This window comes from Prionailurus bengalensis, chromosome X (genome assembly GCF_016509475.1).
Source record: "Prionailurus bengalensis isolate Pbe53 chromosome X, Fcat_Pben_1.1_paternal_pri, whole genome shotgun sequence".
Lineage (NCBI taxonomy): Eukaryota > Metazoa > Chordata > Mammalia > Carnivora > Felidae > Prionailurus > Prionailurus bengalensis.
In genome coordinates, this window is record NC_057361.1 from 126,785,504 (window position 1) to 126,809,695 (window position 24,192).

General features: G+C 56.7%; 1 protein-coding gene across 3 annotated transcripts in view; it reads right to left on the reverse strand.

Annotated features, from left to right (window-relative positions):
- The window catches only part of HAUS7 (HAUS augmin like complex subunit 7), a 28,273-nt gene extending 15,782 nt beyond the window's left edge, over positions 1-12,491 (reverse strand). The window contains exons 1-4 of one of the 3 annotated variants that reach the window (XM_043571405.1): positions 12,363-12,491; positions 11,371-11,486; positions 6,585-6,652; positions 3,773-3,834 (exon numbers count right to left, since the gene is read on the reverse strand). In XM_043571405.1, coding sequence (XP_043427340.1) covers positions 3,773-3,834; positions 6,585-6,652; positions 11,371-11,486; positions 12,363-12,461 — 345 coding nt within the window. In that variant the 5' untranslated portion in view covers positions 12,462-12,491. Of the gene's footprint in view, positions 1-3,772; positions 3,835-6,584; positions 6,653-11,370; positions 11,487-11,940; positions 12,323-12,362 lie in introns of those variants that run through there. The other 2 variants (XM_043571406.1, XM_043571407.1) reach the window with 2 other exon arrangements.
- Positions 12,492-24,192: the final 11,701 nt, after the last annotated feature.

Here is a 24,192-nt window from a genome sequence, read left to right on the forward strand (position 1 = left end):
GGCTTGAACTCCTAAACTGTGAGATCATGACCTGAGCGGAATTCAGACCTTAACCAACTGAGCCACCCAGACACCCTAAGAAACAATTTTTTAAAAAAGTATCTTTTTTTTTAGAGCTGGAAAATAAGAATAACTGAAATAAAAAACTAAGTGATGAACACAATAGCAGAATTGAGGGTACAGAGGCAAGAGTCAGTGAACTTGGAAACAGATTAACAGAAACTATCCAATGTGAGCAACAGAGAAGGGAAAAACATTTAAGAGCATCATGGACTTGTGGTACAATAATAAAAGGTCTGATAAAATATTTGAAGGAGTAACGGCCGAAAACTTGTCAAATTTGGGAAAAGACACAAACTTAGAGATTTGAGAAGCTGAACGAATCCAAACAGGAAAGCCAAGGAAATATTCGCACAAACACATAAATTACTGAAGACTGATAACAAAGAGAAAGAAAAAAGGTTTTAAAGTAGCAAGAGAAAAACAATGTATGACCCACAGGAGAAAAATTACCCAAATGACTGCAGATTTCTCACTGGAACCTGTGGAGAGAAAGAACTGCCAGCCCAGTACCCAGTACCCACCAGGAATAAAGGGGAACACTAAGAGAATTTGGACCCAGCAGACCACTTCTAAAAGAATTGCTAGGGGTACCTGGGTGGCTCAGTCAGTTAAGTGCCCCACTTTGGCTCAGGTCATGATCTCATGGCTCATGAGTTCGAGCCCCGCATTGGGCTCTTGTGTTGACAGCTCAGAGCCTGAAGCCTGCTTTGGATTCTATGTCTCTCTCTCTCTATGCTCCTCCCCTACTCTTTCTCTCACTCTTGCATTCTCTCTCTCTCTCTCTCTCTCTCTCTCTCTCTCTCTCTCAAAAATAAACATTAAAAAATTAAAAAAAAAAAAAGAATTGCTAAAGGCCATCCTTCAGACAGAGGTGAAAGGATACCAGAAGGAGACTTGGAACATCGCAAATAAAGGAAGAATAAAGGACAAAACCAGATAATCAACTCAGTAGATGCAAAGAAAGCATTTACAAAAATTCAACACCCTTTCATGACAAAAGCACTCAACAACTAGGAATAGAAGGGAGTATCCTCAACCTGAAAAAGGGCATCTATAAAAAATTCACAGTTAACATCATAGTCAAAGGTGAAGATCAAATGCTCTCCTCCTAAATCAGAAACTAGGCAAGGATGCCCACTCTTGCCACTTCTATTCAACATTGTACTGGAAGTGCTAGCCAGAGTAATTAGGTAAGAAACCGAAATCAAAAACACACAAATTGAAAAGGCAAAAATAAAACTATCTCTATTTGCAGATGACACAGTCTTTTATATAAAAAATCCTAAGGGAATCCACTAAAAAACCATTAGAACAAATAAGTTTAGCAACGTGGCAGGATACAAGAGCAATGTGCAAAAAGCAATTGTATTTCCACACCCTAGCAATGAGCAATACAAAAATGAAATTAAGAAAACAACTCCATTTATAATAGCATCATAAAGAATAAAATACTTAGGAACAAATTTAGATGTATATACTGGAAGCTACAAAACAGCTTTTAAGGAAATTAAAGAAAACCTAAATAGGGATGCCTGGGTGGCTCAGTCAGATAAGCATCTGACTTTGGCTCAGGTCATGACCTCACAGCTTGTGAGTTCGAGCCCCATGTCAGGCTCTGTGCTGACAGCTCAGAGCCTGGAGCCTGTTTTGGATTCTGTGTCTCCCTCTCTCTGCCCCTACCCCTACTGAGCACTCTGTCTCTCTCTCAAAAATAAATAATAAAACATTCTTTAAAATTTTTTTTAATTAAAGAAAACCTAAATAAATGGAAAGACAGTCCATGTTCATGGATAGAAAGACTTAATATAGTTGATGGCAATACTTCCCAAAACAATCCACAGATTCGACACAAACTCCATCAAAATTCTACTTGGCTTTTTTGCAGAAATTGACAAGCTTATTGTAAAATTCATGTGGAAATTCAGTGGAATCACTAATAAAAGCCAAAGCAATCTTTAAAAAGAGCAAAACTGAAAGATTCACATGTTACAACTCACTACAAAGCTACACTAATGAAGACAGTGTGGCATAAAGTCAGACATAGATCAATGGAACAGAATGGAGAATCAAGAAATAAACCTTCACATTTCTAGTTAACTGATTTTCATCAAGGATGCTAAGACAATTCAATGAGGTAAGAATGGTCTTTTCAATACATGGTGCTGGGAAAACTAAACAGCCACATGCAAAAGAATGAAGTTGGAGACACACTTTACACCATACATAACTAACTCAAGATGGATCAAAGACCTAAATGTAAGAACTAAAAACGATAAAACTCTTAGAAGAGGGGCACCTGGGTGGCTCAGTCGGTTGAGCATCCGACCCTTGATTTTGGCTCAGGTCATGATCCCAGGGTCATGGGATCAAGCCCTGCGTCAGGCTCCACACTGCTTAAGATTCTCCCTCTCCCTCTGCCCCTCTCCCCCACTCATTCTCATTCTCTCTCTTTAAAAATTTTTTAAAGACTCTTAGAAGAAAAGATAGGTATCTATCTTCGTGACTTTGGATTTGGCAACGCATTGTTAGCTATAACGCCAAAAGAACAAGCAACAAAAGAAGAACATACATAAATCGGACTTCATCAAAACTAGAAAGTTTTGTGCTCTAAAGTATAATTCCGGAAAGCGAACAGACAATCCACAGAATGGAAGAAAATGTTTGTAAATCTAATATCTGACATGGCTTGTATCCAGAACATATAAAGAATTCTTACAACTCAACAATAAAAGACAACCCAACTAAAAAGTGGGCAAGGGAACTGAACATAGACACTTCTCCAAAGAAGATATCCAAATGGCCAACAAGCCCATGAGAAGACACTCAACATCATTAGCCACCAGGGAAATGCAAATCGAAACCCACACACCAGGACGACTGGAATGAAAAAGATGAACAAATTTTGGTGAGTATGTGGAGGAACTGGAACCCTCACACACTGCTAGTGGGCATGTCGAATGGTGCAGCCACTTTGGAAAACAGGTTGGCACAACATTCTTCAAACCGTTAAATGTACTACATTTACTACGTTGACCTGTCACTACCACTCCTAGCTATGTACACCCAAGAGAACTGAAAACGTGTCTTCAGTTAAAAACATATACACTGACATTCATGTTATTATTTAATAGCCAAAACGTGAAAATAATTATTTCAAGAGTTTGACAAGATTCTAAGGGTAGGGGTAGGGTTCCTTTGACTGATGCGGGTGTGGATCAGGGTCACCTCTGTTCAGAAAGTTGCAGGGGGCCAGCGAGTCAGGGAAAGTGCATGGGCTTAGACCAGAGCCTGGGTTTGAGGCCAGGCTCTGTCACTGGGTGACCTAGAGCAAGTTGTCTGACACTTCCCCTGTGAAATGGGGCTAAGATAAGTACCTAGTGCCAAGGGTGAGCGTGACAGCTACTGGCATATAAAGTACCCACCACAGTGCCAGTGCATATGAAGTCACTGACCGAGGACAGGATGTGCTCTGTCCCTTCAGTCACCATAACCAGAGATCTGCCTCGGGCCTCCTCAGTGGCCTTCCCGCTTAGCCCTAGGGGTGGCTGGGGTCTGTGCAAGGGAATCCTACTGATTCCTGTCGCAGGGGGCTGAGGAACAGTGGCTGGGATGCTGGCTTCCTGAGGCCAGAGGAAAGATACCCCTCCTACCCCTAACCCAGCCTCACCGAGGTCCCCAGCCTGTGGGGACGGAGAAGACCCTCTCTTACCTTTAGGAGCTCCTGGTCATCCAGCCCACACAGCATCAGCTCCTGGCCTAGTCTCACCATCTCTGTCAGAACACAAGGATCCTATTACTGCAGAGGCCCACCCAGGCGGGAGAGGACACCGTGCGCTCAGGGGCACACCGACACGCAGAGTGCCGAGCGCCGCTCTGGGGACAGTGCTCCCGCTCCAGCATGGGTGGGCCGGTGTCCAAGAGGCCAGGCTGGGCCCAGAAGGCCTAGGTGGACAAGGAGGCGGGGACAGGATACCTAGGAATGCCTCTGGCTGTGTGACCCGCATCAGTTTCCTGGGCTGAAAATAGGGCGTCACATCTGACGTTCTTCCATATAAGGAACACTGTCTGGCTTCTAGGAGAAGCAGCCAGCCTCCTGAGGAGCTGACAGAGGTCTGGGAGCCTTCCTACAGGCCTTTATCATCATCGTCTCCTTTCACCTTGCCGGCAGCTCTAGGAGGCAGACCTCAGCTCCATGGTACAGATTGGGAAACTGAGTCACTGCCTGGTGCCCAGCCACACCTTACAGGGTGCCCTGGGCATTTTCTGAGCAACCATCTGGTACAGAGAGAAAGGCCCAGACTTGGAGCTAGAAAGCCTGGGGCCAATGCCAGCTCTGAACCCCCGAAGTAGCTCTGTGGCAGTGCCCTTACTCCTTCATGGGCAAAGCCCATCTCCTACGCCGACATGGCTCAATGATCCAACAGGCCTAACTCTGGCATCTGCTTTGGAAGGTTTGGTGCAAGAAACGAGCAGAGCGTTTTTGTGAAAGCGCTAGTAATCCTGGAAACAGAGTACAAATACCAGTCATACCCCAAGCATGCCTACTCTACCCACAACCCTTAACCCCAAACCCTCGTGTCCTCCACAGCTCCTCTCCTGCTTAGGCCACGTCCAAGTCTCGGTGAGTCCGGCCAACCCCCCCTTCACGATAAGCCCGGGATCTGGCCAACGCTCTACCTCCACTACCACCCCATCCCCATGTCTTGCCTGAATCACCGCAACAGCCCTCCAGGGCTCTCCCGGCCTCCGCCTGGGCCTCCTGTTCGCAGCTCAGCGGCCGTAAGGCCCCTGCGACACCACAGCTGTAAGCTTAAGTCAGGCCACAGCTTTCCTGACAATAAAAACTGTCCTTCCATGGCCCACAGACCTAGCCTGATCCGGCCCTGTGGCCTCTCTCTCTGCCCTCACCCCACCACTCTTCCCTTGCTCTTCACTCTGCAGTGGCCACCCCGGCCTCCTTGCTGCTCTTCACAGCTGCAAGGCACATGCAAGCCTACCTCAGGCCCTTTGCACTTGCTGTCGTGTTACCCTGAACACCATTCTTCCTGAGATCTGCCAGGCTCACTTCCTCCCTTCCTACAAGTCTGTGTTTAAAAGGGAGGCCTTGGGCACCTGGGTGGCTCGGTCGGTTAAGCGTCCAACTCTAGATTTTGGCTCGGGTCACGATCTCACGGTTTGTGAGATGGAGTCCCATCTCTGTGCTGACAGTGTAGAGCCTGCTTGGCATCCTCTCCCTCTCTTTCTCTGCCCCTCCCCCGCCCATACTCACTCTTTCTCTCTCTCAAAATAAGTAAATAAATATTTTAAAACGAAGAGAGAGAGAGGGAGGCTTTCCCCAACCATCTTATATCCACAGGAGCACCCTTCACCGCCCATGCACCACTCTGCCCTCACCTGGCTTGCTTTATGGCACTTCTCACCATGCAACACAGAACTTTGCTGCCTCCATCTATCACCTGTTTCTCCCAGCTGGCACGTAAGGGCCGTGTGAGCAGCACCTAAAATGATGCCAGGTGCGTGGGAGACACTCCACAAATACCGGTCAAATGAATTCATGAATTGTCCGAATCCTCTTTGGAGGATTATACCCTTTGACAAGCACCCATGTCCTACCACCTGCTCTGACACTTGGCACGCTTCCCCGGGTGGGTGAGGCTGAGGCTGTCACCCCAGCTCTACAGAAGAGGAAACTAGGCTGGGGATGGCGAGGTCGAGGCTTTGGCTGGACTAAGGGCACGGTTAGTACCTGTGGGTGGGTGGGTGTGAAAGAATTCAGATGCAGGCTGATGGCCAGGCTCACCTGGCCTTGACGTGGTCCCATCAGTAGGAAAGTGCCGGCCATAACACAACGGGGAAAGGGCAGCACCGCTGTGCAGCCCAGGCCGGTCCTTCATGCTCCAAGACACGACACCCTGTTCTTCTGGGCCATTTCAGCCTCGGGGACAACTGTCCCTGGATAACTAATCTGGCAGTGAAAGCCGGGGCCTGCACTGGGGCTCCAGGGTCCAGGTCACCCGCCCTGGAGTAGATGGGCCAAACACAGGCCCAGGAAAATCTGACCTTTGGAGACACCATTGTGAGGACTGTCCCCTATCCCCTTTTGCCTAACGTTCATCACCAGATTAAGAACCGTTTCTGCCAACAAAAGATCGAAAAGAAGCAGTTACAAGACAAGCCCTATGGAGAGCTATCAAGCGTGCACACGGCAGAAAGATGGGGACGGAACCACCAGTGGCATCGGCAAGAACCAGTCCCCGCTTCCGGTGCCCTGGCGGGTGGGCTGGCAGGGTGACACATTCTTGGTCTCATTCGCATGCCCCTGTGAGAGGAACTCTCTCACTGGCCTACGCACAGGGTGTGAGTGTGCCCTGATTCTAGAAGGCTCTGGCAAGATCTCCAGGGTGTGCGCTGGCCAGAAGTAAACACCAATCCAATGGGAAATTCACTCCGTCTTGCTAAGGAGGCCACGCACAAGCTCAGAATCCACCCCCCAACTCCAAAGTCCTGTAACGCAGACTCACCTTGGATCTTCACCTCGACTGGGGCCCCCTTTAATGAGCTGAACTTGTCCTGCCAGGAGGGGCAGACCCTGCAGGCAAAGAGCAAAACTGGTCAGTCCTGAGCGGGCCGCAGAGGCTCCTCGTGACCTCTCCCCGCACATGCTCTAAAAAAGTGAATTACTTGTGCGTGAGCTAAACACCACTGAAATGTTCACTTTGATATGGACGCTTTTATGTGATGTGAATGTCAACTCCATAAGTTACCAGAGGGAAAAAAAACCACAAGATATTTCTGCAAGTGAACCTCAGAAATGTGGATTTGAACACTGAAATTTATTTTTTTATTTTTTTTTTAACGTTTATTTATTTTTGAGACAGAGAGAGACAGAGCATGAACGGGGGAGGGGCAGAGAGAGAGGAAGACACAGAATCGGAAACAGGCTCCAGGCTCTGAGCCATCAGCCCAGAGCCGGACGCGGGGCTCGAACTCACGGACCGCGAGATCGTGACCTGAGCTGAAGTCGGACGCCCAACCGACTGCGCCACCCAGGCGCCCCTGAACACTGAAATTTAAATTCTCATGATAAACAAAATGACCACCCAAGAGGAAAATCCTGATTTCCTCAGAGCTTGAAGCTCTGAAGGAACCAAGGGGTGGCTTTTCTTTCAACCATGCTACAGGTTCATTTGAAGGCTGTCCACCAAGGCCCTTCCTGCCCAGGCATCCTTGAAGCCCTGCCTGGGTGTCCCCTGGGAAGCTGGGGGAGGGCCAGGCCCACAGACATCCTGGCATTCCTCCATCACAGCAGGACCCGGGCACTGACCTTCCACTGAGCTCCCACCTCCCAGACCGCAGGCCCACTGAAGCCAGGAGCCAACTTTTCATTTTATACATCTGGGCTCTAATGCCATGGCAGCCAGCACAGAAAAGGCAGCCAGTGTGTATTAACAAATGAATAATCAGGGCCTCTTGCCATGGAATAATGTGCCATTAGTAAATGCCCATGCTTAGCTCTTTCAACGGAAGGATGTTTTCTCTTTTTTGAAAATCTTAAATCAGCAGGACATTAGGCTCCAGTTCACACCTTTAAACCATTTGGGGGCTCCTAGTGTGATAGGTTCTGGGATCACAGCCCCAGCCCCTGGGTTGGGAGACAGCAATCCCAGCTGTCCCCCTAGGTCCAGCAGAGCCCCAGCCCTGATGATACCAGATAGATACATGGGACAGTGGCCACTCATAAGCATCTTGCCTTAAGACACCGAGCTGATGGGCAAAACCGTTTCCAGAGACCACATCCAAAGGCAAGCGTCATAAGCAACTCACGGCCCAGGCCCCCCAGACTGGGTCTCCTCCATGATCACGGGACGATCTGAACACTGCACCCCCAGCCCCTAGCACCAGGCCTAGCACAACACCAAGGCCGTGGGGACATCGCTCCAGCTGCTGAGACTAACACCTGCCTGCCAGGGAGCCTCAGGAGCTGGCTGCCAGGGCAGGCCCCCCTACAGAAAGATGAAGAGGCTCTTTCCACAGGACAGTGGGGACCGGGACTCCACTCTGCCATCATGGTGTAGTGGCCTGCCAGCCCTAGGGACCTGCTGACTTTGCATGGTAGAAAAGGGCAGGGCAGCTGTTCCTCGGAGCGGGCTCACTTCTCCATCCTTGGGGCCACACCTCCGAATGAATGCCTGCGTCCCAGGCCACACCTGCCCTGACAATACTGGGACCTGGGAGCTGGTGGGGCCACCCTGCACCTGAGGCCCCGGGCTCCACGCCGCAGAAGTACTGCAGAGAGGGAGCCTCAGCTATATCGCCTGTCTTCAAGACTCACTAAGGCAGCCAACTTTTCTGCCAAAAAGGGGTGGGGCAAAAGGAGTGGGAGAAGGAGCCCCCCGCCGTGTGAAACGCTAGGAGGCTGGGCCCTGGGCCTGGTTGCTGGGCGACGCTCCCACTCATAAGGCGCCAAGGAGCAGAGAGCACTCAGCAATCCATCAGGCTGGACCACAGCAAACCACTTCAACACACTAAAGAACAAATCCACAAAAGACTAAGCGACCTCACTTGGAAAGGGCTTTCATTAAAGTTGATTTTCCCGAAGCAGCAGGGAGCAGGGCAAGAAGGAACGGCACTCAAAGCCTTGAAAAGCAAGCACAGCTCTTTAGGAGCCAAGGAAAGCCAGGCACCCTGAATTCAGCAATGCAGGGGACCCCGTGGCCCTGCTCTGCCCCACGCTGTGGGCCAGCTCGGCACACGGGCCGGCCAGAGCCAGCACGCTGAGCCCCACGGCCGACACTAGCTACAGCTCCCAGGTTCCACCCGGAGTGGGGTGAACAGAGCGGCCGTAAGCAAGAGCTGAAACGCAGAAGCCACATGCAAAGAAAGCCTACATGAAATATGGGAGAAACTGAACTCTATCCAACCCTCTTTTCGGGCCCTTGAAAGGCCCAGGGCACTTTTGCCAGGTTGCGATCGTAAGAAGCAATTATCCGTTCCCTGCCTATTCCTTCAGAGGATTCAGCTTCTTGTATTTATAAAAGTACTAAAAACACTTCAGGAATGTACCCATACACTCCCATGCATCCCTCTCTGGGCAGCAGGTGACCCAGTCCCCAGCATCAGATTGGGCCAGGCAGATCTGGGCTCTGTCCACGAGAGCCTCTCCAAGACGTGGCTGTGGCCTCTCTCGTTCTGGGAGAACGCTAGAGACCCCATCCCCACTATTGCCTCTCCTCCTGGATTCCTGGACCATGCACTGGTCCTTCCAGGGCTGGCAGTGACTGTCACATGAGCCATGTGTCGTTCCAAGCCAGCCTCCTGCCATCCTGGGGCTGTTGCAACAGTCTCCATCTTGGTCTCCCTGCCTCCAGCCTCTCCCCTCCAAACCCATCCACCACAGAACCCCCGAGTCACCTTACCAAAGCTTCCAACTTCAGAAGGTCGCTCCACGCTGGCCCTGCCTAGAGCGTGAGGTACAAAGGCCTTTACGCGGCTTGCAAGGCTCTGCATGAGCTTCCCCAAAGCTGCTCTTCAGGACACTGCTGCCCAGCTCTCCCTCCCACACCTCAGTCCCTCACCCCTGTTGAAATGAGCACCCGCCATTATCTGTCCCCTCCCAGATCAAATGCCACCTCCTCCTTGCCAGCACCCATAACATTCAGAACACAGAGATATGCCCAAGTCTGGGGCTCATGCCTGAGCCCTTTGCAGCACTGGAGTCCCCGTTCCTTGAGGACACCCGTCCGAGCCTGAGGCGCCCAGAAGGACACATGGGTGCGCATGTGTCCATGCACCTGCTTGTCAGCCCACAGCCTGGACCACACGTGTGGCCTGGGGCTGATGCAGGAGTCCTACCTGCTACCTGCTCTCCAGCAGCTCCCAGTACTTTGCAGAGCCAGACAGGACAGCAGGCCAAGACAGAATTCATGGGCTGAGGGCTCTGGTAGCGATATGCTCAAAAGGTTGTAGGTATCCAGGGGAAAGATGGATATGTTTTGCCCTGGGAGCTGGGGAGAGTTTATTTTTTTTTATTTTAGAAAGAGAGAGAAAGGGAGAGGGAGAGGGAGAGGGAGAGGGAGAGAGAGAGCGAGCGTGTGAGCCAGGGAGAGGGGCAGAGGGAGAGGGAGAATCTTATGCACGCTCTAAGCTCAGCATGGAGCGGGCTTGATCCCACAACCCTGGGATCATGAACTAAGCTGAAATCAAGAGTTGGATGCTCAAGTGACTAAGCAACCCAGGAGCCCTTGGGAGCTACTTTAAAAGGAGTCGGGCCATGTGAGCTGGGTCTTTGAAGGCCATGTAAGAGAATGTGTAACATGCAGAGACCTGAAGGGTGTTTCCAGGAGGGAGAGAAAAGGTTATGAGAGTGCTCTGAGGCCTGGAAGACAGGACAGGCTGCTGGAAATGCAGAGGCCCTAACATGCAAATGCCTCCTCTTCCTCCCAGCCATTCCCTGGACACCCAGCCCAGGGCAAGGCCTGCTGCCGTCCCGTGGCCTGGCAAGTACACCAGCTGGGTGCAGGCTGGATCCTTGCTGCTCCAGTACCGGGCACCTGCCCGGGCATCTTCCTTAGCTGCAAGGGCAGACAGGCAAGGCTGAAGAGGAACAGGCCCACGCCTGGCCTCCTGAGAGACTCCCGTACCAACCGTGCCCACTCCAGAGAGGGCCCCGGGGTCACGCCCAACAGTACAGGAGGCTGTTCTCCATGAGGCTTGGTCAAGCCTTCCGCACTGCAGCCTTAAAACAGATGCTCAGCTCAGGGGCTGCTGCTCCTAAGGAACAGACTTCCCTTAAGACTTTCTGGATCTTTGCCCTTGCCATCTGGGCAGGCTTTGCTCCCCCTGCAGAGTGCCAGGCACACACAGCAGGGCACACCTTGACCTGAAGGACTGGGAAACAGGGTCTCGGCCCTGGTTGTCACTCCTCAGTGGCAAGACGTAAGACAGTTCACAACTCCAGACTGAGAATGAAGGGATGGGGGCCCTGTCAAGTCTGAAACTAGTAGAGCGAGAAGAACACTCAGAAGCACCACGCAGCACTTCAGCAGGGCAGCAAATGGCCCACTAGAGCCCTGGTGTGGGGGTGGGGGCAGCACCTCCAAGGCAAATTTGAGCCCGGCTTTCGTGGGGCTTCGTGGCTGGCACTTCTTTCCCAAACAGCTGTTCTCCTGATGTCCGGGGGTAAAGGTATGAAGCCCTCTGGGAGTACCACTGCTTGTAAAAATATCAACCCCTCCCCCTTCCCCAGGTGGGCTGAGTGGCCCCGAGGGGGGTACCCCAGGGACTGGGAGGAAGAAACAAAGATGTTACCGAATACACATCCACTCCAGGATTTCCAAGCGGTACTTCGAGGGACTACACAGCAGTTCCTGAATGGTCTTGGGTTCTGTGATATAAAGACCCTCCAGGACCGGGCAGTTGAGGTCCTAAGCAAGGAAAGGGAAAACCAGGAAGCTTTAGAAAGTCTGACCGAAGGGCAGAGCTGCACTTCTGCGCTCATGCTCTCCATGCACCTTCCCTCACACCAGGCTGGTGAGCACACGCGCTCCCCACCCCCGCGGCCGGCACGCGGCCAGCAGCGCTGCCCCTCCCACTGTCCTTCCGTCTGGCCCAGAGTTCAATTCCCCTCGTTCTCAGCCCACCTGCAGTGGCCTGCCACCCCGCCTCCTCAAGTACGCCCCCTCCGCGCAGTGTAACCTAGTAGCAACTAGGGGCTTTGACGAGATTGCCAGATTCTGATCCCGGCTCCCGGCTAGGGGACCCAAGGAAAAGTCGAGTGAGAGCGCCCGTAGCGCTGGTCTGCAGGGGACGGGAGGGGGACCGGCGAGGGGTGGGGCGGAGTAGAAGCAGGGCGTGCGGGACCCCGGCCGGCGGTCGGACCTGGTGGAGCGGGTCTCCTCCCCACGGGCACCTGACTCCCACTCGACAGGGTGACACGGACCCCGCCCGTCCGTCTCCCCCTACACCCCGCGAGCTCCTGGAGGCCAGGGCCCGTGTCCTCCCCGCGTCTGCGCTTGCTTCCTGCGCCCAGCCAGGTCCCGCAGAATTCCTGCAACACAAGTTAAGGGGCAGCACCCGCGTGGCGCCAGCCCGAACTACCAGGCACGGACCACGCAGACGGCAAGCGTGGAGGCCCAAGAAGCAGAGACAGGTGCCCCCCAGCCGCCCCTGCAGCGGGACACAGGCCGCAGCCGAGAGCTAACACAAGGGCGGGCGCGTCGCGCCGCCGACTTCCGCTGTAGGCCCTGCCCTCCCCGCCGCCCGGCCGCCGCTGTCCGGGTGGCTCCCTGGGCCCGCGGCACCTTTAGCTTCGCGAACACCTCCACGGCCGCCTTGAGCACGCCGTCGTCACCCTCGTCCCGGTAGCCGCCGCCGTCCCCGCCAGCACCCAGTCCAGCCATGTTTCGCGCTCTGAATCGCGCCCCGCCCCCGCCCCAGGCTCACCGGCTGACCCAGCTGCCAATCACACCCAAAGCGCTGCGCCCGTCCCGCCCCCCTGCCTGTGCCCGCCCCCCGCCCCTCCCACCCTCCCCGCGCCCCCATTGGGCTGCCGCTGCACGCGCGCTGTGGCACCACCCAGGAGGCCGGCCTTGGGGAAGGGGCGGGGCGCGGGCTAGCGCGGCCTGGCTCTCCGTGGCCCCCCCGCTCACGTCGCCTCTGCTAGCTGTGTGGGCGGGGGAGGCGTCCGGGCGAGCCTTCTCCGGGAGAGGGCGCTCCTGCCTTGGGCGGGTTGTCCTCTCGAGGATGGAGAGGCGCCTTGTGGGTGGGACGTAACTGGGATTTGAGCATCCCGCTCCCCGCGCGGGGCTCTAGCTCCTGTTTCCCACGCTCACGGCTGCAGCTAGAGGGACGTTTCTTGTGCTCCAATCCGGCCTCACGACTCACTAGCTGGATCACTTTGGGCAGCCTACCCAATCTCTCCGTGCCTCCTTGCCCTCACCTAATGGGGAATGACGAGAGCGCTTACCTCATTGGGTTGCAATGAGAGAATAATTCCTCTGACAATGCCTGGCACGTACAAAGCACTGTGTAAATGTTCACTATTATGCTGGGCCCTGCTACCGCCCCCGCCTCCTCCCCGGCTCTCTTTCATCTTCCTGGAAGGTTCGGTGGCTCCTTCCCTCCCTGTCCACTTGTAAATTTCTTAGCATCTCTCACAGCCCTCAAACTCAATGAGTCTGGCATGAAATTTCACCACCCATCTGCCCCCAGACCTCCAACGCCCCCATCCCTGCGACTTGTTCAGACGAGGCGGGCAGCTGCTGTCAGCTCCATCCTGTCCGGAGCCTCTCCCTCCTCTGTGCCCTGTCTGGCCACGTCCTGGAGAGAGGGATCAAGAGGCAAGTCTAGAGACAGGGAGACCCAGGGCCCTGACAGGACACAACTGCAGTCATCTGAGTGACAGCCAAGGGCTCTCAGCTCTGTCCCAGGAGGCGGGGGAACGCAGGAGTGTAAGTTAACAGAAAAAGACCCCAGCCCGACTTTGTGGGACAGGGCCTGATTCCCTACTGAATGCTTTGGAATTGCAAGCTATTCTGAGGACCCACCGCCTTGGAACTGAGCTGAAGAGACATGCAGGGCACCACAAGGCCCCTTCCCCTGTCCAGCATGGCTGCTGCCTTAGGCCCTTCTGGCAGCTGAAGGCTATAGGGGCTTTGGGTGTTTTTGTGTTTTTTTTTTTAATTTTTTTGTCTCTTTTTGTTTTTGTTTTTCTTTCTTTCTTTTTTAAAAATTTCATTTCAATCACAGCTCCAGCTCAGACATTCAAATTCTTGTGGGTTTTTCTGTGGATCTTTCCTAGGACTGGGGAATTTGGCGGGAGAAACCACAGTAGTGTGGTGGCCTCCCCCACCCTCCCCATATCCTCTGCTCCTAAGGATCAGGAAGAAACCAGCTCCTGTGTATTCTGGAAGAAAATTCCCCTTCTCCACCCAGCCCGATGGAGCCAGTACTCTAAGCAGCCCTTCCCCAAACTCAGCAGCTCTGTCCATGGCATGGGGTGGGATGTGGAGGAGTTGGCAGGCCCTCGAAGGAAGAAAACCATCTTGAAAGGTCAAGGGGTCCATCCCCTTCCATGAGGGATGTGCTGGCTGGCCCTCAGCTCGTGGAGATGGCTGCTGAAGACACAGCAGCAGGCCGCAGCCTCCCTGTGCACACCACCGCTAAATCATGGTGCCTCCCAAGCTTCCTCCACTGGAAAGGCTGGAGGCTGGGCTGGGAACAGAGGCTACTGGGCCCCTCAGGGAGGGGGGAAAGAAGGGGCCAGCTGGTAGAAGCGTCTGGAAACTTGGACTCAAGCTCAACACAAGGAAGCACCTCTCCCAGAAGACACTGTCTAAACACTGGCTGGCTGCCTGGAAAGGGAGAGCACTCCCTGTCTTGGGAGGTGTGCAAGCCCAGAGAGGTGGGTAGGGATGTGAAAGTGTGGATAACTAGAGTAAAGGAGGAGAGTGTAGCCCTCTGAAGGGCACTCCTGCCCAAATCGCCTGTGTTCTACGAAGGAGGCTTGGGTGCATCAGGGGCCAAAAATGAGGCTGAAGGACGCATCCACCTAGGAGGGGGTTGGGTAGGGGTAGGGGGTCAGTGGAGAGTGCGGGTCCCCAGGCGGACCTAGGCACTTTGTGCAACAAGAGCCAACCTCCTGATCGTGGGGGAAACTTGGCCATGGGTCCCAGCGGGGCCTCAGCCGTGTGTCAGTACTTGGAAAACAGGTTGGAAAATGAGGCCAGTTGACAGGCACTGGCCCCACTGTACCAGGGATGGGCTGGCGGGCAGTGGAGGCCAAGGCGGTCAGCCACGTGAGGCACCTCGCCTTGTGCAGCAGGCACAGAAACGTAAGCCAAGCAGATGCCCTCACCCACTGGCCTCCCTGCCCTGGGGCAGCAGCTGTTGGCGGGAGGTATGCAGGACATCCGGCAACAGGAGGGTCCGTGAGAGCATCTCCACTGCAATGTTCAAGCTGTCCTTAGCAACAGACCCCAGGGCTCAGGGGGAACCTTAACCAAGGCCCCCCTCCCCCAGCAGACACCGCCAATCACAGGAAGCTGGAGTTCAAAGGTTTGCCTCTCCATCAAGGAAGAGAAAGCAGACTGGCTTCTGCTGCATCTGACAGGGGCCGAAGGCCTTGTTCCCCAGAAACTCCTGCCCCCGAAAGAGGGGTGCCTTTGAGGGACAGAGGCCCCCTCTAACTCCCTCTCTCCTCACCCCCCTCCTCCTCCCCAGTAGGAAGAGATGGAAAGACTCCTCGCCACATCCCCTGGTGAGCACCAAAGGCAGGCTCTTGAAGAAAAGGCAAGTGGCAAACGTGTGTGACATTTCGGAGGAAGAATTCAGTTCTCCACCCCGTGGGAGAAGTAAGTGGCCGTTCCTGACTCTGGATTTGGGGGCGAAATGAGACAGGGTAACGAGGTCAGGCTGAGGATGGTCTGAGGTGCAGACTTTCCACAGGCGAGGCGAAGGCTGCCTTCTCTGCCCCTCCCTCTCCCCTTCCTCCTTCCCCAGCCTCATTCTTCTGCCCCTGACCGAGCTACCCCACCGCGCTGGGCTGTGGGTCACCGCCCACCCTCGTGCCCAGGTCTCAAAGCCAGCCCACAACATGCATGCCAGCCGGGAGCCTGCTCAAAACGAGCCGTCTTCACAGGTGGGAGGGGGGCTGGAAAACCAGAAAGTAGGGGCTTTTGCAAATGAGACCCGGAGGAGCCGCAAAGACTGCAGAGACCCCAAACTGCCACATGGGCAACGAGGCCTAAAGGGCTCCTGGAACAAGGGTGATGTTGACTCTCTTTCAGGTGGCTGTCATTCACCCACCTCAGGGCCCTGGGGACTCGCCTGGCCAAGCACACACACTACTGGAGTCTAGTAAGTCCAGAGGACTCCAGAGCTGCCACTACGGGCCCGACAGATGTGAGCCTGCCACAAGTCCTGGGTGGATGAGGTTGTCAACCTAGGAGCTGACTGATGACCATCCATTCGAGAATGCTGTCATTCTACACCTCTGTGTGGACACCGAGAGTCTGGCACATGAGGATGGGGAGGCTGTCCTGGGAACTTGGCATTCCTCTTCCTATCCTTTCTGGTCCCTGTGCTGGGGAAGGGACCATGGCAATAGAAGGCAGGGGCAGCTGGCTCCCTGCCCACGGGAACACTAAGGAAACCTCGGCCTGCCTTAGGCCTCATGATTCAGAGCCTCGGCCTCACCTCCCGCTGCTGAGGGGCCCTCAGAGCTGAGGGGACGCTGGGACTTCCGAGGCCACAGCCTCCTGCAAGGGCACACTTCACATGCCTAGAACCCCGATCAGATCTCAGACTACTCCTAGGGTCTGTGAGGTCCGTCCCCTCTGCAGGCATTTCTGGGGGTGTAGACGGAGCCAGGCTGCGTATTTGGGGGTGGACCCATGACTCGTGAGGCTGATCTTAGCCCCCATAGTTCCGGGGGTGAGAATGAACAATGTCGAGTGCGGGGGGGGGGGGGGGGCACGGTCAGGGTCTTCACTTGCCTTCTTGAGCCAGGCTCTAAAAATGGGGTGGGGAGGGGGGGCCCCTGGAGGCCTTTGGGATCCCAGCTCCAGGTCTCATGCTCCCCATCTGCAGCGGCCCAGGCCGCGATGCGATGCGCTGCCCTGGTGAGGGGTGGGGGGTGGCCGCCCTGTGCTGGCGACACTGCTCAGTGGAGGCAGGGGCGGAGGGGCGGGGGAGGGGGCGGTCCCGCACGTATGTGGGGGCTCAGTCGCCCCAGGCAGCAGAAGAGGAAATGGCGGGCGGGATGGCCCCCTCCGTAGGGAGACACTCGGGTCTAGACGGCTTGGCAAAGCCGGCAGGGCTGAGTCACATGCGTCTGGAGCTGGAGATGCAGGCGCCAGGACTGGAACACGACCGTGCCCACTCCGGAGGGCCAGGCGGGGGAGGGGCGCTCAGCCTCGTCTTCCCAGTGCCAGGCCTCCAGCTGGCACCCAGCCTTGCTCCCCGCCTGAGGCCCCTCAATGCCCACCTGGCAGTCGAGCGGGGCCCAAGTTATTGGTAGGAACCAACTGAGTTTTAGGCGTGGCCGTGCTCCCTCAACCCGGCCGCAGCAGCCTCCTGGGACCTTTGTGCCCCAAAGCCCCCCTTGTTGCACTCCACCCCCTCCGGCCCACCTTCTACAGGCACCTTCCCCCAGGGAAGCTGAAGGCGATGGCCCCTCTACCTGACTGCCAGTGCACCTCGCTCCCCACCACCCCATCTGCAGCCATCGTGGTCCTGCTCGGGGTTCTGTGTTCCCCTTCCCTCCTTCTCCTTTCTCTGTCTCTCTGCCTCTCTCTGTCTCTGTCTCTCTTGCCCTCCCCCTGCCTCTTGTCCTCCCTCCTCCTTCACTCACTCAGGAACACCAGGTCTCTGGATGGGCTGATGTATTTAGTGCTCACAAAAGCATCTGCAAAAAAAGTTGTTTAATTGGGACCAGATCCTCTGAGGTTTTAATGGCATTAAAACAAGATGGGTTTTCTCTGGGGAAGAAACTGCTGGCAACAGGAAGAGGGCACAGAAAGTTTGGCTTTTTTTCTTCTCAAAGCTTGAAGGGGAAAAAGGCCCCTGCACCTTTCTTTATATACTCTAGATGTGTGAGCGTGCACCCTGAGAGTGCGTGCCACACATTCCCATCGACAGAGCCGGGCACCCACGTGTGTTTGCACCTGCACACAGGCACACACGTTGGCCCTGGTTTCCATGTTACTTGAACACGAAATGGAAGACTCAAGGACAGGGCTGTTCCCTTATTCCCACGGTCACCCCAAGGGTGTGTCTCTGGCTGCAGAGCCACTGTCCCTCTGTGGTTCCTTGCAGAAGGCCTGGTCTATAGTGGGGGCTTGACACACTTATCAAATGACAGATAGAGGGAGGGCTGGACCAGCAGCCCAGATCTTGGCCCCGAGCTTCAGATTCATCTACGGAACTGCCTTCTAGATATCACCGCCTGGCTGTCTCCTTGCCAACCTCACACCTGACCGGATTGTGAGGTAGATTCCTGAGCTTCTGCCCCAGGCTCACTCCCCCCTCAGCCCTTCCGCCACCAGCAGCGTCTACCTGGAGCCACCCACCTTCACCTCTCCCCCAGACTGCCTCCCCTAGCTGCCTCTGCCCTGCCTGCCGTCTTCTCCCTGGTGGCCCCACCAAGTCTGTGCTCCGCCCTGCAGCCTGTGAGATCCTTTTATAATGGAAGTCAGATCATGTGACTCCTCTGCTCAGAAGTCCACGGTGGCTCCCTGTTTCCTTCAAGGTTATAGGCGAGATCGGCCCGCCATCCATAGACCGCCCTATCAAGCTAGCCCTCCTGCCCTTCCCAGCCTCACCCCTCACTCGGCCTGCTGGTTCTCAACTTGGGCCACACCCCTTTCTGCCCCGCAGCCTTGCTCTGGCCATCCTTCCCGTGGGGAGGACTCTGCTGGAGCTCTGCTTGCGAGGCTTTCTGCTCTTCATTCACATCTCCGCCCAGATGTCACTGTCTCACAGTCCTCATCTGATCCCCTGTCCCTCCAATCACCGCGGCCAGTCTCTTTCCTTCTGATGGGGGTCCCTGTGCTCCCCAACTACACGGCCAGCCCGGGGAGCACAGGGGAGGTGGCTGTGTGGCTCCCACATGGGGCCCGGCCCACAGCAGGGGCTCAGGAATGTTCCCCGAGCAAAGAATCCATTTTCCAATCCTCCCTTGATGGGAGGAGAGCTGTCAGCTGTGCAGTTCTGAGGAGGCCTGAGGGATGAGGGGTGTTGCTTTGGCATCCTCCCGGCCACTGATCGGAGCCCCAACTGATGAAGGTATGTGTGCGCCTGGGTGTGCCGAGTGTGTGGACAGTGGGCCACGTGGAAGGGAAGGGCAGGAGGAGAAGAACCAGGAGTCCGTTCCTTGCCCTTAGAATCCCAGGGTTGTGCAGCTAGAAGCAACCTCAGATTCTAGAACTTTGTAAGGAGCCCACACCCACCACATTAAGATGGAAAGACCGAGGCCTTGAGCACAGAGACTTGCTCCCGACATCACATGGCCAGTCTGTCCAGGGCAGAGCTGTGAGCCCAAAACTCTTTCCAGCAACCCCCAGGCTGTATCCCTGGTTCCTGGAAAATCCCGACACCCCTCCCACCCTGTGCTCCAGACACTAGGCTCAGGGTTAGTGTTGGCCGGGGGCCCTGCCTGTCCCAGCCCAAGTCCACGAGTGAGCTCTGTGTGTAGGAGGGGTGGGCGTGGGAGGGCACCTCAGGTTCTGCTGAGCACCCCCCACCCCTGCAAGCTGGCTCTGCTCTCTGGGAGTTTTCTCAAGGTCCCCATGATGTCCAGGTGCCCCAAGACTGACCAGAGTAGGTGGCCAGGTGGCCACTGGGTCCCCAGCGCAGGAAGGACAGCAGGACAGAACTCCACGGGAGCTGGGGAACTGAGAGGGCCCAGGCCTCGCCCCTTCCTGCCTAGGTGGGTAGAAGCGGGGTCCCTCCCTCCTCCAGACTGCTGTGCCAGAGAAACCTGGGAGCAGGCTTCCTCCCACCCCCAGCCCAGCTAATGGGAACCAGATGGCAGGATGTTTAGTCAGCGCCTGGGGAGCGGCACGAACAGGGGAAATGGGTTGGGGGCCAGGATTCCAGAATCTATCCCCAGGCAGGGGGAGGGTCAAAGCAAGGGCTCCTGCCACAGTCCCAGTCCGACTCCAGGGGCCCACTTTGGGAAGGGTCCTACCCCTCCTCAGGCAATGCCTGGACCGGGAGACAGGAGGCCCGGCCTCCAGCATCTGACCTACCCCCCTCTTGGTTCCTTCTCTGTACCGGGGAGGCTGGGAGCGCTCAGACTTCCAGGATCCCCGCCACACCTTCAGCCTCCATTGCCTGAGTGCTCCCGCCCCCCAGAGCCTTAGCAGACCACCAGCTCAGGACATCCTGTGTCCCCCAGGGCCACACAGGCACACTAATGGCTTCATCTCTGGCTCCCAATGTAGTTGCTCATGCTCAGTCCACAGACAGTCTCTGTCTCTAGTCTGTGTGTGGCACAGTCCCAGATTCAGGCCATAAACCAGAGCCCTGGATGGGAGAAGGGAGAGGGTGCCAGCGGCCCCCGTGTGCTTCATATGGGACTGTGAGCTGGCACGGGGGCTCCTTGAGGGCAAAGGTGCAAGCGTGTGAATGCTGAGGAGCCCGGTGAAGACCCTCTTGCTGGAGACTTCCGCCCTGACCCACCCCCACCCCCTCCTGCATTTCACACCACCCCCGCCCCGTGGCCCTGGACAGAGACCTTGAACCCCAGATGGTGGTGGGAAGCTCCTTCCAGATGGCCCTTCTTGGCCCTGCTCCCCCCTCCCTGCACCCTCCCCCAGTTTCCCCCTCTCCCCTCCACCCGAGCCTTGCCCACAATTAACTCATTTTTTCAGATTGCTTCCAAACATAAGTCAACGCTGGACAGAGCTGTAGGAAAAGCTTCCTCAAAGCTGGCCCCAAAAAGCCATGTGGTGAGACGGGGCCGCTTTGCCAGCCCCCACCCGCCCGCCCTCGGCTCTCGTAGCGGGGCCTGGGGCTGGGGCCCTCTGAGGGTTGGCCCGGAGGCCTGTGGTCAGATACCCCCTTCTTCAGCTCACGCTCCGCCCCACGGCCCCTTCCCTCGGGCCCGGCTTCCTTTCTGCCTGGTCCACAGGTGTCCCTCTGACCAAGAGGGGAGGCGTGAGGCCTAGAGGCATCTTCGGAGTGCCCGATGACGGTGGTCACACTGGGACCCGGCAGCCCCTGGTTCACATGCAGTTTACGGTGGGGGTGGTGGCACAGCTAGGGAGGCTGCAGGATGGGTAACTGTCCCCTCCACCGACTTTTTCCAGAGGAGAAAATGGAGGTCTGGAGGGAAGGGAGCTGCCTAGAGGTAGTTAGGGAGCTGGAAGGGGGACCAGCCTGAGGCGGGCCTTGTGCCCAGGTGACACCGGGGCCCCAAGGGCTGGGGTCCATGCTCGCCACCCTAGCTCTGCCCAAGTGTGGTTTCCTCCGGAATTGGGAGGCCTCAGCACTGGCGCCCATGGCAGAAGCCCACAGGCTTGGCAGGTTCCGGGCAGCCCTGGCACCTGCCCCCTATCCCAGGGACCCAGGAGGCCCTGAGGCCTGCTGCTTGCAAGGCCCAGCCCCTCTCCTTTCCCAGCCATGGATGGAGGACCTGGCAGCCTGGGGTGGGCGGCTTGCCCTGTGGTGGGCCTCACAGGCCCACTGTGTGTGCAGACAGAAACCCCATTCATGGGGGCCACTGGGCCTGGTCCAGTGGAGAATAAACGCGGGCCTTACAGCAAGAGACCAAGAACACTCAAGTCCAAGAAAAACTCAATCTCTCTTTCTCTTCAGGTGGGGAGAGAGGACGTTGGGGGAAGTTGGGGGCAAGGGTGGGGGGGTATTTGTTTGGGGGGGGCCTTCCTGGGGGAGGGCTGGGTCAGGGAGGCTCGGAGCACTGCCGCCAGGGCCAGGAGCCTAGGGAGCGGGACTGCTCGTGTCCCATCCTGCTGTGGCTACCGCTTTCACCTCTCCCAGCTATTCACGCCCTCTCTGGGCCCAGGAGGCCTGCGCGGCCCAAGCGAAGTGGCCATGAAGAGTATGATGTTCCAGTCCCGGCTTTTTGGGTGGGGTGCTGCCCTGGAGGGGTCCCGGACAGGCAGGCACCACTGACTCCCATGGGCATGCCGACCCTACAGCCGCCGCCGCCCAGCCAGCCAGGGCCCCCCAACGGTGAGTAGGTGGCACCAGCAGGAAAACTCTGGCAAGCGGGGAGCAGTCTGCCTTGTTATTAGAATTCCCCCCCCAACCCTGAGGCTGGCGCAGGAGAGAAAGCCGGTCACCCCGAGGCTGCCCGCCTGGTACTCACCTTGGGGGTTTCAGCAGGAGCTAGGAGGGACCCAGGGGCCTCAGGGAACCCTCTCTGGAGGGCAAGGAGGAGTTACAGACTCTGGGAGGCCTGGTGCCTGTAGCCCAGGGTGAGGGCAGGGGGAGGAGAGACACCCCCCTAGGAGGGGCCCCAGCAGATGGGGCTGGAATAATGGATCCAGCTTTGTTGGTTGGGGAGCCAGCTGCCCCGAGACCTACTGAGGAGACCGGGAGAAGTGTGGGAGGCTGAAAGTGGCAGACCCGGGGCTTGGGTGGGATGCCATAATGGGCCCCAGTAGACCAGCTATGGTGTGACCTTCGTCCCATATGCCAGTGGTTGGCACCGTACTTGGTCGCCCCACCCCAAGGCCTGAGGGCGGGATGAGAGAAGCAGTGGGTGGACCCAGGCCCCCACCCCCCGCAGATAGCAGGATCTGCAAGGGAGGCCCATGGTCAATGTCACCATGTGTTAGAGAGGAAGGAGGCAGGCAGGGTGACCCGCTGGCCACTGGCCTGCTTGTGACATTGAGCAGCACTGTTTCTCTCTCTCTCTCTCTCTCTCTCTCTCTCTCTCTCTCTCTTTCTCTCTCGTGCTTGGGGTCCCCCACTCTGGGGCTATGAAAAGGCGTGCGGGAGACCAAGGAGTCTCTGATACTTGGTAGCCTGGGAGCGGCGGGGGTGGGGGGTCTATGACAGAAGGCTGCAAAGTCCTGAGGGCAGGAGAGACAGGCAGAAGTGAGGCCTAGGCAGAGAGAGGAGGGAGGTGGGCCAGCCTGTGACTGGTCTCCCCACTTAGGAAGGAGGTGTGGCCTCAGCCACACAGGGGTCCCAACCAACTGAGCCCACACTGGCTCCTTCTGCAAATCAGGTGCGACCCACCTTCGGGAACCGCAGCCTGGACCAGCCACAGGTGCAACCCACTTCCAAGGAAGGAGCCCACAAAGCCCCCGCCCAGCACCCAGCACCCAGCTCGAAGGCCCCCGCAGGCCAAAGCTGGCTCAGAGGGAGGAGTCACCCCGAGCAGCCTGGGAGCAGGAGTGGTGTCACAACAAGGGGCCTAGCAGCAAGCAGGCCCAGCCACAGACCATAGCCAAAATGGGGGCTGAAGCAAGGCCCCAGGCCACCAAGCTTGGGCCCTTTCAGGCCAGCAGGGCCTCCTGAGCCCAAGAAGGGACAGTGGCCACCAAGGAGGGCCAGGGCAGGAAGGCAGGAGGCCCGGCACCCAGGCGATAGGGCCCAAAGCCCAGAAGGCCCCCCAAAGGTGAGAACCGGCCAGGACAGGTAGCCCCCAGATGAAGCCTGCAGGGGGTGATGGGGCTGTGCTTGAATCTCAAGTGGCTGAGGCTTGGTCACACGTCTCCCAATCATACCAGCGTCACCAGCCCCTCGGGCCCCCACCCTGCTGTCAGTGTGCCCAAGCTGAGTGGCCCCACGTACAGGGCCCCGGGCGAGCTCCTGTCCCTCAGCAGGCCCCTGTTGCTACATGACCAGGCTGGGGCTGTGTCTGTTGTCCTCTAGGGGCCTTCCACCAACCTGGCTCAGGGGGCCGGCACCGAAAGAAGGATCATGGCCAAGGCCAAGGTGGCCGCAGCACCAAGAAGACCACAGGCCACGGGCAAAAAAGGCCTAGAGGCAGGCACAGGCACGGGTTCACGGACCTGGGCACCTCACAGCAGGCCATGCCATCCCTGCCAGCCTCCTGCCTCCTGACCCAGGAGGCCGTCACCCGCAGCAATGTCGAGATGAAACACGTCCCTGCCCTGACTGACCCTGGCCTAGCCATGCTCCACCTGGCAGGTCGGTGACCCCTTTCCTCCACACTCACCCTTATGGCAGGAGTAAGAAGGCCACGCACTTGGGGTTCTCCTCTAGTGGGTCCTCGGCCACTGTGGCTGCAGCATCGCTGTGCCTGGAAATGGCCCACCTACCTGTGTGTCCTGGTTAGCAGTGAGAAGATGCCCTGATGCCCAAGAGCCAGCTCCTCCAGTCCATGTTGGGGAGGTACCGAGTGGCAGAGGGGAGGGGGACAAGGGAGCGCGGAGTCCAGCTGCCCTGTGTCTGCACAGAGCATGAAATGGCCAAGATCCCATCCCGCACGTTCCCCGGGCTGCCAAATCTGCGGCGGCTGGACCTGAGTCAGAACAAGCTGGATGCCCGAGGCCTGCACCCCTGTGCCTTCAAGGTGTGCAGCACCCTTCCGCTTGTGCTCCCGGGAGGAGGGCTGGCAGGTCTGAGATGGCTCCAGGCGGCCACCGTGCCTCTCCCCACCCTGCCTGGGGTGATCAGGCCCGGAGGAGG